Source organism: Salvelinus alpinus, chromosome 6, assembly GCF_045679555.1.
Source record: "Salvelinus alpinus chromosome 6, SLU_Salpinus.1, whole genome shotgun sequence".
In the NCBI taxonomy this organism is placed as follows: domain Eukaryota; kingdom Metazoa; phylum Chordata; class Actinopteri; order Salmoniformes; family Salmonidae; genus Salvelinus; species Salvelinus alpinus.
Genome location: NC_092091.1, coordinates 61,732,399 through 61,748,135, shown reverse-complemented (window position 1 = coordinate 61,748,135; position 15,737 = coordinate 61,732,399). Strand labels below are relative to the sequence as shown.

The window sequence follows — 15,737 nt, the reverse complement described above, 5'->3', positions numbered from 1 at the left end:
GACCAGCTGGCTGGTGTGTTTACGGACATATTCAATTAATCCTTATCCCAGTCTGCTGTTCCCACATGCTTCAAGAGGGCCACCATTGTTCCTGTTCCCAAGAAAGCTAAGGTAACTGAGCTAAATGACTACCGCCCCGTAGCATTCACTTCCGTCATCATGAAGTGCTTTGAGAGAATAGTCAAGGACCATATCACCTCCACCCTACCTGACACCCTAGACCCACTCCAATTTGCTTACCGCCACAATAAGTCCACAGACGACGCCATCGCAATCACACTGCACACTGCACTAACCCATCTGGACAAGAGGAATACCTATGTAAGAATGCTGTTCATCGGCTACAGCTCAGCATTTAACACTCAAAACTCTTCATTAAGCTCGAGACCCTGGGTCTCGTCCCCGCCCTGTGCAACTGGGTCCTGGACCTGACGGGCCGTCCCCAGGTGGTGAGGGTAGGTAACAACATCTCCAACCCGCTAATCCTCAACACTGGGGCCCCACAAGGGTGTGTTCTCAGTCCTCTCCTGTACTCCCTGTTCACCCATGACTGCGTGACCATGCACGCCTCCAACTCAATCATCAAGTTTGCAGACGACACTACAGTGGTAGGCTTGATTACAAACAACGAGGAGACGGCCTACAGGGAGGAGGTGAGGGCACTCGAAGTGTGGTGTCAGGAAAATAACCTCACACTCAATGTCAACAAAACAAAGGAGATGATCGTGGACTTCATGAAACAGCAGAGGGAGCAGCCCTCTATCCACATCGACGGGACAGTAGTGGAGAAGGTGGGAAGTTTTAAGTTCCTCGACGTAGACATCACAGACAAACTGAAATGGTCCACCCACACAGACAGCATGGTGAAGAAGGTGCAGCAGCGCCTCTTCAACCTCAGGAGGCTGAAGAAATTCGGCTTGTCACCAAAAACACTCACAAACTTTTACAGATGCACAATCGAGAGCATCCTGTCGGGCTGTATCACCGCCTGGTACGGCTCCGCCCACAGCTGCAAGGCTCTCCAGAGGGTAGTGAGGTCTGCACAACGCATCACCGGGGGCAAACTACCTGCCCTCCAGGACACCTACACCACCCGATGTCACAGGAAGGCCAAAAAGATCCTCAAGGACAACAACCACCCGAGCCAGTGCCTGTTCACCCTGCTATCATCCAGAAGGCGAGGTCAGTACAGGTGCATCAAAGCAGGGACCGAGAGACTGAAAAACAGCTTCTATCTCAAGGCCATCAGACTGTTAAACAGCCATCACTAACATTGAGGGGCTGCTGCCAACATACTGACTCAACTCTAGCCACTTTAATAATGGAAAAATGTATGTAATAAATGTATCACTAGCCACTTTAAACAATGCCACTTTATATAATGTTTACATACCCTACATTACTCATCTCATATGTATATACTGTACTCTATACCATCTACTGCCTATGCCGTTCGGCCATCACTCATTCATATATTTTTATGTACATATTCTTATTCATTCCTTTACACTTGTGTGTATAAGGTCGTTGTTGTGAAATTGTTAGATTACTTGTTAGATATTATTGCATGGTCGGAACTAGAAGCACAAGCATTTCGCTACACTCGCATTAACATCTGCTAACCATGTGTATGTGACAAATAAAATTTGATTTGAAGTTGTTTGCAATTTCAGTTTAATCCACCTGAAAAGACAGAAAAAATAATACAACAAATATTGTGGTAAAACTCAAATATACTAATTTTAATATAAACTTATTTTTCGATAAAATCTTTTTGCAAATGATATCATAAATAGGACTGGTGGAGTTATGTCACACATGCAGCTAACACAGACATATGGAAATGTCTGCTCTACCCAAAATTACAACCAACTAATTGCCTCATTACCACAAAAATGGAAGAGGCAAGTGGAAGGGGGGAAAGTAAGGAACTTGTCTGTCAGGCCCTGCATTAAAGACCACAAATTGTTAAAGAAAATTGTGATAAATAAAAATATATACCAATTTAATTTAAGGACCAAAAAATTGACATCTGTAACATGTAAATCGCAAAATAGTTGGGAAGAGATGTTCGATGTACCGATTCCATGGCACATGGTATATGCATTGACACGCAAAACGACGCCGGATTCAAAACCTCAAATTTTTCTATTTAAATTATTATACAGAATTCTTGCAACCAATATAATATTATATATATATATATGGGGGATACAATCTTCCCAGCTCTGCAGATTTTGCTGCGAGGAGGAAGAGACATTAGATCATTTATTTTGGTACTGTCCATATGTAGCTTGTTTTTGGTCACAGGTCCAGGAATGGCTGAAGAATTGCAACATTTACCTAGAACTAATGCTGCAGATAGCAATACTGGGTGATTTGAAAAGTCATAGTCAATTGATCAATAATATAATAATTATTTTAGATTTTTTTATCTTTAATTTACAATCTGTAGAAGCTATGAAAATAAAAAGGTTCAGTACTTTTGTGAAGCATTACAGCACAGTTGAAAAATATATGGCAAATAGAAATCCAAAATGGATGGTGTTAAGAGATAGATGGGAGGGGTTGAATGGAGCTGAAGGGTGGGACTAATAAGATAACCAATGTAAAACATACGGGTCTGTAAAATATGTTCAGAAATGTTGTTAAATAGCACAGTTACAAACTGGATGGACATCGGAAATAGAGGAAGGACTAAAAACAAACAAAATATAACTATTGTAAAATAGATATGTATATAATATGTATAAACTGAAGGTAGAAGCCTAAGTGTTATTGTTTCTTAGTTTACTCCAATTGGGGGAGGGGTGGTAGGGTTTGCGGGGAATAATAAAGGTATAGTCAAAAAAGAAGTGTGTTACCCAAAAATATATGGGGGATTGGAAATGTTGCAGACAATTACATTGGTGGAAGCAACAATCTATCCTCAATATTAAAGCTGATCCACCCCCTGAAAAAAAACACACAAAAAACACACACCTGTCTATATAAGGTACCATATTTGAAAGTGCATGTCAGCGCAAGAACCAAGTCATGAGGTCGAAGGAATAGTCTGTAGAGCTCCGAGACAGGATTGTGTTGAGGAACAGATCTGGGGAAGGGTTCCAAAAAATTAAGGTCATTGAAGGTCCCCAAGAACACAGTGGCCTCCATCATTCTTAAATTGAAGAAATTTGGAACCACCAAGACTCTTCCTAGAGCTGGCTGCCCGGGCCAAACTGAGAAATCGGGGGAGAAAGTCCTTGGTCAGGGATGTGACCAAGAATCCGATAGTCACTCTGTCAGAGCTCCAGAGTTCCTCTGTAGAGATGAGAGAACCTTCCAGAAAGACAACCATCTCTGCAGCACTCCACCAATCAGGCCTTTATGGTAGAGTGGCCAGACGGAAGCCACTCCTCAGTAAAAGGCACATGACAGCCCGCTTGGAGTTTTCCAAAAGGCACCTAAAGGACTCTCAGACCATGAGAAATAAGATTATCTGTTCAGATGAAACCAAGATTGAAATATTTTGCCTGAATGCCAAGCGTCACGTCTGGAGGAAACCTGGCACCTTCGATACGGTGAAGCATGGTGCTGGCAGCATCATGCTGTAGAGATGTTTTTCAGAGGCAGGGACTGGGAGACTAGTCATGATCGAAGGAAAGATGACGGAGCAAAGTACTGAGAGTTCCTTGATGAAAACCTGCTCCAGAGCGCTCCGGACTTTAGACTGGGGCGAAGGTTCACCTTCCAACAGGACAATGACCCTAAGTACAGCCAATAAAAAGCAGTAGTGGCTTCGGGACAAGTCTCTGAATGTCCTTGAGTGGCCCAGCCAGAGACCGGACTTGAACCTTATCAATTATCTCTGAAGAGACATTGAAAATAGCTGTGTAGCGACGCTTCCCATCCAACCTGACAGAACTTGAGAGGATCTGCAGAGAAGAATGGGAGAAAATCCCCAAAAGCTGGTGTGCCAAGCTTGTAGCGTCATGCCCAAGAATACTCAAGGCTGTAATCGCTGCTAAAGGTGCTTCAACAAAGTACTGAGTAAAGGGTCTAAATACTTAGGTAAATGTGATATTTTCGTTTTTTTTTGCTTCGTCATTATGGGGTATTGTGAGTAAATTGATGAGGGGGGGGAAACTATTTAATCAATTTTAGAATAAGGCTGTAACGTAAGAAAATGTGGGGGAAAATTAAGGGGTCTGAATACTTTCCGAATGCACTGTATACTGACTGTACCCTGATGATTCAACCCTATATGTGTCAGCAACCACAGCTAGTGAAATCACTGCAACCCTAAACAAAGAGTTGAAGTCAGTTTTAGAATAGGTGGCCAGTAATAAACTAGTCCTGAACATCTCTAAAACTAAGAGCATTATATTTGTTAAAAATCATTCCCTCAAATCATTTAAGTTCTATACCTCAGCTGAATCTGATCATGAATAATGTGGCCGTTGAGCAAGTTGAGGAGACTAAATTACATGGTGTGACCTTGGAATTATAAAAAATATTTTTTTTAACCAGGAAAAGATTGTAAACTGTCATGGACAAAACATATTCATTGAGTGGTTGTAAAGATGGGGAGAGGTCTGTCCATGATAAAGAGATGCTTGGCTTTTTTGACACCACACTCCGCAAATAAAGGCTCTAGTTTTATCTTATTTTGATTATTGCCCAGTCAGGTGCTGCAAAGGACATAGAAAAACTGAAGCTGGCCCAGAACAGAGTGGAATGTCTTGCTCTTCACTGTAATTAGAGGGCTAATATCAACAATATACATACCAGTCTCTCTTGGCTAAGTGCAGCAGAGACTGTTTCTTATGAAAAAAGGTGATGCAATCAGTGTTAAATTCCAAATCCTTTGCATTGTCAACTTACACACAGCTCTGATACACACACTTAGCCTGCCAGACATGCCACTAGGGAACTTTTCACAGTCCCCAAATCCAGAACAAATTCAAGAAATGTACAGTATTATATAGAGCCATGATTAGCTGGAACTCTCTTCCATCTGAAATTTCTCAAGTTTACAGCAAACCTGTTTTAAAAAAAACAGATTAATGAACATCTCACAGCACAGCACCTCTCCCCTATTTGACCTAGATTTTTTGTGTGTATGTACTCATTTGTAATCTGTGTGACGTTTTAAATGTATGTAGTTCTGTCCTTGAGCTGTTCTTGACTATTAATGTTCTTATTGTATCATGTTTTGTGTGGACCCCAGGAAGAGAACCTGATGCATTTGCAACAGTTAATGGGGATCCTAATAAAATACCAATAAATCTCAAGCCACACTGCTATGATTTCTCCCTATTGTGGACCTTCCCACTGTCTAATAAGGATACCCTTCAAATTAGTGGATTCGGCTTTTTCAGCCACACCCGTTGCTGACAGGTGTATAACATTAAGCACACCGACATGCAATCTCCATAGACAAACACTGTCAGTGAAATGGCCTTACTGAAGAGCTTAGTGACTTTCAACGTGGCACCGTCATAGGATGCCACCTTTCCAACAAGTCAGTTTGTCAAATTTCTGCCCTGCTAGAGCTGCCCCGGTCAACTGTAATAGCTGTTATTATGAAGTCGAAACGTCTAGGAGCAACAATGGCTCAGCCGTGAAGTGGTAGGCCACACAAGCTAACAGAACCGGACCGCCGAGTGCTGAAGAACGTAACATGTAAAGATTGTTTGTCCTCGGTTGCAACACTCACTACCCAGTTCCAAACTGCCTCTGAAAGCAACGTCAGCACAATAACTGTTCGTCGGGAGCTTCATGAAATGGGTTTCCATAGCCAAGCTGCCGCACACAAGCCTAAGATCATCATGCGCAATGCCAAGCGTCAGCTGGAGTGGTGTAAAGCTCGCCGGTATTGGACTCTGGAGTAGTGGAAACGCGTTCTCTGGAGTGATGAATCACGCTTCACCATCTGGAAGAACGACTTCACCATCTGGCAGTCCAATGGACAAATCTGGGTTTGGCGGATGCCACAAGAACGCTACCTGCCCGAATGCATAGCGCCAACTGTAAAGTTTGGTGGAGGATGAATAATGGTTTGGAACTGTTTTTCATTATTTGGGCTAGGCCCTTAGTTCCAGTGAAGGGAAATGTTAACGCTACATCATACAATAACATTCTAGAAGATTCTGTGTGTCCAAGTTTGTGGCAACAGTTTGGGTAAGGCCCTTTCCTGTCTCAGCATGACAATGCCCCCGTGCACAAAGTGAGGTACATACACAAATGGTTTGTTGAGATCGGTGTGGAAGAACTTGACTGGCCTGCACAGAGCCCCGACCTCAACCCCATTGAACACCTTTGGGATGAATTGGAACGCCGACTGCGAGCCAGGCCTAATCGCTTAACAACAGTGCCCGACCTCACTAATGCTCTTGTAGCTGAATAGAAGCAAGTCCCCGCAGCAATGTTCCAACATCTAGTGGAAAGCCTTACTAGAAGAGTGTAGGATGTTATAACAGCAAAGGGGAGACCATATAAATGCCCATGATTTTGGAATGAGATGTGTAGACGAGCAGGTGTCCACATACTTTTGGCCATGTAGTGTTTGGCAGCTAAAGAATGGTTCCCAGATATCCCCTGCGTAAAACTCAAGCCACACTGCTATGATTTCTCCCCTTTGTGGACACTCCTATGTCTGGTAAGGTTAGTCAGGAAGGAGAAGCTCTTGTGACATAGTTTGCACTTGAAGGGCCTCTCCTTGGTGTGAACTGTCTGGTGCTTCTTCACATAGTTTGCCTCAGTAAAGCGCTTCCCACACGTGGGGCAGGCGTATGGCTTGTCTGCGTCCGTCCTAATGCTCAGCCTCCCACGTTGTGACCCGATGACACCAGAGGAGGTAGAAGCAGGAGCCACCGCCCTCAGGTGGTTAGTCTTTGAGCTCCCTCCTTGACCTCTAGCCATTGTTTGGGTGTTGTTGGGATTGTGTGCTGTGTTATAAGCAAGGTACATCTCATGGGGAACGCCCATCCTGACCCTGTCTGTGTTGGTGGGGTAACCATGAGGTAACTGAGGAAGGCTAGACCCAGGTCCAGGCTTTCTATGAACCCAGTCACTAGGCATTAGACGAGACCCTGAAGAAGACAGACTTCCTGAAAGACTACCACCAGGAGGGTCGCCCACCACCCTCTTTGAAGGCTGAAGCCCAGGGTGACCTGCTCTGTTCATCATGGATACTGTGGTGTTTGTATCATAGGAACAGGAGGGTCTATCTCTATCAGCCCCAGGCCCTGCTCCATCCCTGCACTGAGAATGTGAAGAGAAGGGTCTGGGCTGCAGACTAGATCCCTGACTGGAGCCTCTGTCTCTCTGATGACCACCAGGACTGAGGTTGTTCAGTCCCCCTGTCCACTGGTTGTGTTCTGTATAGTGGTGTTGGTGGAGTCTCTGTCCCTCACGGTTGGGTCCTGGTTCCGACTCGGGAAGGAAGAGTGACGGCGCTTGATCGACTGTCCTGATTCGAGGCCAAGGTTTGTGACCAGCCGCCTCAGAGGTCCAGTCTCTTCCGCCAGCAACACCTGATATCAGCAGGTCTTCATGGACTGCAGACTGTGAACACAAATTGTACAGAAGAGAATATAAAGGTTTATATAAGAAACAATTTGCTGTACACACAGAAACATGACATGATATTATAAAATATCATGTTTAGCAACGGAGGCTAGAACAAATGGACGCTTTTCGCCGGCAGCTTTCATCAGCGGCACCCGGAGAACTTTTGTCACTACAAACATTTGAACTGAGCACACCCATTTCTCTTTCTATGATAAAACATTAACCACAGTCAATAGAACAAGCTCCCCAAGGAGCGAAAAGATGCAGGAACTATTCTACAGACACTGCCGATTTGGAAACAACTCTGGTTGAAACCAATGTACTACAGTCCTTAAAAATAAATGATCAATGCTATAAGTTGTGCACGAATGGACAGTGTTTACTCCCAACACATTGGTGCAGCTGGCTTCCGGGTTAAGCGAGCAGTGTGTCAAGAAGCAGTGCGGCTTGGCAGGGTCATGTTTCGGAGGACGCATGGCTCTTGACGTTCGCCTCTCCCGAGTCCGTAGGGGAGTTGCAGCGATGGGACAAGACTAACGACCAATTGGATATCACAAAATTGGGGAGAAAAAACAGTAAAAGTCTGACATACCGGCCAGTATTGAATTAAGCCAGCTCCAAATAAAATACCTGATCAAAGTCAACCTACAGCTCAAAGGTAATGTCATAACACTCATAACTATTGTTAATTCAATTATCAAGTGACAATAACATGCTCAAATAAACATTATTTCTCTAAGTCTAAGACTGGGGGGTTATTATTGTTCTAAAATGGTCATACCATGGATTAGTAAGCTATTTGATTTTGAATTCGTAGGTCTAAAACAATATATACAATACCAATCAAAATTTGGACACCTACTCATTCAAGGGTTTTTATTTATTTTTGCTATTTTCTACATTGTAGAATAATAGTGAAGACATCAAAACTATGAAATAACACATACGGAATCATGTAGTAACCAAAAAAGTGTTAAACAAATCTAAATATATTTTAGATTCTTCAAAGTAGCCACCCTTTGCCTAGATGACAGCTTGCACACTCTTGGCAATCTCTCAACCATCTTCACCTGGAATGCATTTTCCAACCATCTTGAAGGAGTTACCACATATGCTGAGCACTTGTTGGCTGCTTTTCCTTCACTCTGCGGTCCAAGTCATCCCAAACCATCTCAATTGGGTTGAGGTCAGGTGATTGTGTAGGCTAGGTCATCTGATGCCGCACTCATCACTCTCCTTCTTGGTCAAATAGCCCTTACACAGCCTGGAAGTCCTGTTGAAAAACAAATGATAGTCCCACTAAGCGCAACGAGATGGGATTGTGTATAATGCAGAATGCTGTGACAGCCTTGCTGGTTAAGTCTGATTGAATTCTAAATAAATCACAGACAGTGTCACCAGCAAAGCACCATCACACCACCACCTCCATGCTTCACGGTGGGAACCACACATGCGGAGATCATCCGTTCACCAACTAATTCAAAATAAGTTTAGAATTTTGGCCCATTCCACCTGACAGAGCTGGTGTAACTGAGTTAGGTTTGTAGGCCTCCTTGCTCGCACACAAATTTTCTATAGGATTGAGGTCAGGGATTTGTGATGGCCACTCCAATACCTTGACTTTGTTATCCTTAAGCCATTTTGCAACAACTTTGGAAGTATACTTGGGGTCTTTGTCCATTTGGAAGACCCATTTACGACCAAGCTTTAACTTCCTGACTGATGTCTTGAGATACTGTTTCAATATATCCACATAATTTTCCTCCCTCATGATGCCATCTATTTTGTGAAGTGCACCAGTCCCTTCTGCAGCAAAGCACCCCCACAACATGATGCTGTCACCCCCGTGCTTCACGGTTGGGATGGTGTTCTTCGGCTTGCAAGCATCCCCCTTTTTCCTCCAAACATAACGATGGTTATTATGGCCAAACAGTTCTATATTTGTTTCATCAGACCAGAGGACATTTCTTCAAAAAGTACGATCTTTGTGCAGTTGCAAACCGTAGTCTGGCTTTTTTATGGCGGTTTTGGAGCAGTGGCTTCTTCCTTGTTCAGCGGCCTTTCAGGTTATATCAATATAGGATTCGTTTTACTGTGGCTATAGATACTTTTGTACCTGTTTCCTCCAGCATCTTCACAAGGTCCTTTGCTGTTGTTCTGGGATTGATTTGCACTTTTTGCACCAAAGTACGTTCATCTCTAGGAGACAGAACGCGTCTCCTTCCTGAGCGGTATGACGGCTGCATGGTCCCATGGTATATATACTTGTGTACTATTGTTTGTACAGATGAACGTGGTACCTTCAGGCGTTTGGAAATTGCTCCCAAGGACGAACCAGACTTGTGGAGGCCTACAAGGTCTTGGCTGATTTCTTTTGATTTTCTCATGATGTCAAGCAAAGAGGCACTGAGTTTGAAGGTAGGCCTTGAAATATATCCACAGGTAAACCTCCAATTGATTCAAATGATGTCAATTGGCCTATCAGAAGCTTCTAAAGCCATGACATAATTTTTGGGAATTTTCCAAGCTGTTTAAAGTCACAGTCAACTTAGTGTATGTAAACTTCTGACCCACTGGAATTGTGATACAGTGAATTATAAGTGATATAATCTGTCTGTAAACAATTGCTGGAAAAATTACTTGTGTCATGCACAAAGTAGATGTCCTAACCGACTTGCCAAAACTATAGTTTGTTCACAAGAAATTTGTGGAGTGGTTGAAAAACAAATTTTAATGACTCCAACCTAAGTGTATGTAAACTGCCGACTTCAACTGTAGGTGTCTCCAAACTTTTGACTGGTACTCTTATATATTTGATCAAATATTGACTTTGGCCTTTAGTACCAAATCCAATAAAAACGCATTGAATAATACATTCATAAATGGAAAAAAGACAGTTAAAAAATAAATCGCAAGGAATAATGTTTTGGAGTGTCTGTCCTATATCTAGGAGATAAAAGAAATCTCAGGAAATCTTTTACACATATTTAACCCCTTTTTTGGGGTAGGTACAAAACTACCTCCATACTTCCATTCATTTTTTAAAAACCAGTACTGGTTACATTCACATGAGTCCCGTGACACTTGTGGGGGTCGTTGAGCAAAACGGAGAACACCATCATGAGAACACCATCATGTTCGTCTCATCTTTCCATGTTAGTTTGTAAGCCAAACCGCTCAGACGCGCCACAGCCATTTTCGTGAGAAGACCGTTTTTCGGGATGTCTGACAAACACCGATGGAGCTTGGCCACCTTCCACTGCAGATGCGGACGCGATGGATTAAGACGCAGCCCATGCCACAAATCAGATATCTAGCTTAAACGGAAAGATTTTGATGGGATTTTTAAAATGATGTTACTTATATTGACGCACCGGTGGACTCTAGGTGGATTCATTAGACTTACAGTCCCATTCGATAAGAGAGAACCTGGTTTTCACAGGTATTTCTGAGAATAATGGTGGAAATTCTTAGGAAAATACAAACAAAACTACATATCCTAGCAGATGAGGTATCAAAAATCGCCCCATCATGGCCAAATTCGGTCATTAGGCCTACAAAGAAAAAGTACTGGTTAAATCCAAGGGTAGACAATTACAAAGTAGGAACTTTGGGCTTAATGACCAGTTTCCTCAAGAAAGAAATAACATGCGGAAAATACTCTACTCGATGCTTAAATATGGTCAATGATGCACACTGGTTGATGCAATGGTTGCTAAAATTCTAATAGTTTGCATAATTTCAGTTTGTGACAAAACAAGAAATCAGTGCAGAGAATCATTATAGCATCTAAATGTGAAATATCTTTTCAATAACCAAAAATATTATATTTTCAGCTGTTTGAAGCTGGTGCACAAAATAGAAAGTAAAAGACGCAAAAACAAAACTTAAGAACGGGAAGCATAGAAATTCACAGATCTACCACTTCTGAGACTTGCTTTCAATGAGAATGACAGATCTATAACGCACATTTCTACGTGAATTTGGTTGGGTCGCCCAAAATGTTACATATTGCAGCTTTAAAGAAATAGACTAGGCTTGGTGCTTATATTGTTGTTGACAAGCTCAATATTACCGCAAGCTATACCAAGATGAAAAAGTTACACCTTGGCTTTCTATGTGAATTTGGTCGGGTCACCCAAAAAGTTACATATTGCAGCTTAACAGAAATACAAAAAGCATCCTGTGAGGGGTTGATCGCTGACGATGAATTACTAATGGCAATTAACTAATTCCAAACTGGTAAATCTCCTGGCTTTGACGGTATACCAATTGAGGTGTAGAGGGTATTTTTTTTTATACAGAAAACAAAGAACCTTTGTTCACCTGCTTAAATGTTTCATTTGAACAGGGGGAATGATCAACAACCCAAAGAGAGGGACTGATTACATTACTATTGAAGCAGGAGGCAAATGGCCATTATATAAGCCCTGTGCATCTCAAAAACTGAAGACCCCTCACTTTATGCTGTGACACCCATATTCTATCAAAATGTTTAGCACTTAGAATGACGAACGTAATAAGCAAAATTACTGAAAGTGAGAAATCTGGCTTTATTTAGGATCGCTACATAGGTGACAGTATTTTTCTGGAAACTATTGAACATTGTGAAATAGAAGAAAAGGCAGGTGCATATTTTGAGGAGGCTTTTGACAAGATGGAATCTCATTTATATAGATGCCTTCAGTATTTTAATTTTGGTAAGTCATTTATTCAATCGTTTAAAGTCTTATATCAGAAACCGGTGAGTAAAGTAGTGAATATTGGGTATTTATTTATTTAGAGGGGTTCGACAAGGGGATCCAGTTTCACCTTATTTATTCTTATTGGCTATCGAGATGCTGGCCATCCCAATCAGGAACAATTCCAATATATACTAAACAAAAATATAAACGCAACATGTAAAGCGTTGGTCCCATGTTTCATGAGCTGAAATAAAAGATCAGAGATGTTCCATACACAAGAAAAACGTATTTCTCTCTAGTGAGTATTTCTCCTTTACCAAGATAATCCATCCACCTGACAGGTATGGCATATCAAGAAGCTGATTAAACAGCATGATCGTTACACAGGTGCACCTTGTGCTGGGGACAATAAAAGGCCACTCTAAAATGTGCAGTTTTGTCACACAATACAATACCACAGATTTATCAAGTTTTGAAGGAGTGTGCAATTGGCATGCTGTCATCAGGAATGTCCACCATAGCTGTTGCCAGAGAATCTAATGTTCATTTCTTTACCATAAGCCGCCTCCAACGTCGTTTTAGAGAATTTGGCAGTACGTCCAAGCAGCCTCACAACTGCAGACCACGTGTAACCACACCAGCCTAGGATCTCCACATATGGCTTCTTTGTCCTACGGGATTGTCTTGCGTGCCAATGAAGTGGAGCAATGGCCCAGTGGACATGCTTGGCATCCACATTCCAAAAGAATGAAGGATCTTGTAAAGGAGAACTTAGATTTGAAACTAGCCAAGAATGACAAAATACTATTGCTGTGGAAAGGTTAAGCTTTGTCTTTTATATGGCAGAGTAACCTTGACAAACACCTTCATTGCCTCTCAGTTGATCTACAGTGCCTTCAGAAAGTATTCACACCCCTTTACTTTTTCTACATTTTGTTGTGTTACAGCCTGAATTTTGTGTCACTGGACTACATACAGTGGGGAGAACAAGTATTTGATACACTGCCGATTTTGCAGGTTTTCCTACTTACAAAGCATGTAGAGGTCTGTAATTTTTATCATAGGTACACTTCAACTGTGAGAGACGGAATTTAAAACAAAAATCCAGAAAATCACATTGTATGATTTTTAAGTAATTAATTCGCATTTTATTGCATGACATAAGTATTTGATCACCTACCAACCAGTAAGAATTCCGGCTCTCACAGACCTGTTAGTTTTTCTTTAAGAAGCCCTCCTGTTCTCCACTCATTACCTGTATTAACTGCACCTGTTTGAACTCGTTACCTGTATAAAAGACACCTGTCCACCCACTCAATCAAACAGACTCCAACCTCTCCGCAATGGCCAAGACCAGAGAGCTGTGTAAGGACATCAGGGCTAAAATTGTAGACCTGCACAAGGCTGGGATGGGCTACAGGACAATAGGCAAGCAGCTTGGTGAGAAGGCAACAACTGTCGGCGCAATTATTAGAAAATGGAAGAAGTTCAAGATGACGGTCAATCACCCTCGGTCTGGGGCTCCATGCAAGATCTCACCTCGTGGGGCATCAATGATCACGAGGAAGGTGAGGGATCAGCCCAGAACTACACGGCAGGACCTGGTCAATGACCTGAAGAGAGCTGGGACCACAGTCTCAAAGAAAACCATTAGTAACACACTACGCCGTCATGGATTAAAATCCTGCAGCGCACGCAAGGTCCCCCTGCTCAAGCCAGCGCATGTCCAGGCCCGTCTGAAGTTTGCCAATGACCATCTGGATGATCCAGAGGAGGAATTGGAGAAGGTCATGTCGTCTGATGAGACAAAAATAGAGCTTTTTGGTCTAAACTCCACTCGCCGTGTTTGGAGGAAGAAGAAGGATTAGTACAACCCCAAGAACACCATCCTAACCGTGAAGCTTGGAGGTGGTCATTCTTTGGGGATGCTTTTCTGCAAAGGGGACAGGATGACTGCACCGTATTGAGGGGAGGATGGATGGGGCCATGCATCGCGAGATCTTGGCCAACAACCTCCTTCCCTCAGTAAGAGCATTGAAGATAGGTCGTGGCTGGGTCTTCCAGCATGACAACGACCCGAAACACACAGCCAGGGCAACTAAGGAGTGGCTCCGTAAGAAGCATCTCAAGGTCCTGGAGTGGCCTAGCCAGTCTCCAGACCTGAACCCAATAGAAAATCTTTGGAGGGAGCTGAAAGTCCGTATTGCCCAGCGACAGCCCCGAAACCTGAAGGATCTGGAGAAGGTCTGTATGGAGGAGTGGGCCAAAATCCCTGCTGCAGTGTGTGCAAACCTGGTCAAGAACTACAGGAAACGTATGATCTCTGTAATTGCAAACAAAGGTTTCTGTACCAAATATTAAGTTCTGCTTTTCTGATGTATCAAATACTTATGTCATGCAATAAAATGCAAATTAATTACTTAAAAATCATACAATGTGATTTTCTGGATTTTTGTTTTAAATTCCGTCTCTCACAGTTGAAGTGTACCTATGATAAAAATTACAGACCTCTACATGCTTTGTAAGTAGGAAAACCTGCAAAATCGGCAGTGTATCAAATACTTGTTCTCCCCACTGTACATTACCCTGTAATGTCAAAGTGTAATTATCTTTTTAGAAATGTTTACAAATTAATTAAAAAGCTGAAATGTCTTTAGTCAATAACTATTCAACCCCTTTGATATGGCAAGCCTAAATAAGTTCAGGGGTAAAAATGTGCTTAACAAGTCACATAATACATTGCATGGGTTCTCTCTGTGTGCAATAAGTGTGTTTAGAATGACACAGATTTTATAATGATCCCTGTAACCCACAAATACAATTATCTGTAAGGTCCCTCAGTTGAGCAGTGAAATTCAAACAAACACTGATTCAACCACAAAGACCAGGGAGGTTTTCCAATGCCTCGCAAAGAAGGGCACCTATTGGTAGATGAGTAAAAATGTAAAAAAGCAGACATTGAATATCCCTTTGGACATGGTGAAGTTATTAATTAAACTTTGGACGGTGTATCAATACACCCAGTCACTACAAAGACACAGGCATCTTTCCTAACTCAGTTGCCGGAGAGGAAGGAAACCGCTCCATGAGGCCAATCGTGGCCAAAATTCACCATGAGACCAATGGTGACTTTAAAACAGTTAAAGTTTAATGGCTGTGGTAGGAGAAAACTGAGGATGGATCAACAACATTGTAGTTACTCCACAATACTAACATAAATGACAGATTTAAAATAATGAAGCCTGTGCAGAATAAATATATTCCAAAACATGCAGCCTGTTTGCAATAAGGCACTAAAGTAAAACTGCAAAAAATGTGGCAAAGAAATGAACTTTATATACTGAATACAAAGTGTTATGTTTCAGGTAAGTCCAACACATCACTGAATACCAATCTTCATATTTTCAAGCATGTTATGAGTATTCTTGTCATCGGCAAGGACTAAGGAGTTTTTTAGGATAAACAGAAACAGAATAGAGGCCAGGCAAAATCCTA

The 15,737-nt window shown here is 42.2% G+C and overlaps 1 protein-coding gene across 1 annotated transcript in view; it reads right to left on the bottom strand.

Moving 5' to 3' along the window:
- Positions 1-1,657: 1,657 nt before the first annotated feature.
- Positions 1,658-15,737, bottom strand: part of LOC139577638 (uncharacterized) — a 29,145-nt gene continuing 15,065 nt past the window's right edge. Inside the window, exon 7 of the mRNA XM_071404779.1 lies at positions 1,658-7,551. Within this exon, the coding sequence (XP_071260880.1) occupies positions 6,607-7,551 (945 nt within the window). The 3' untranslated portion in view covers positions 1,658-6,606. The remainder of the gene's footprint in view (positions 7,552-15,737) is intronic.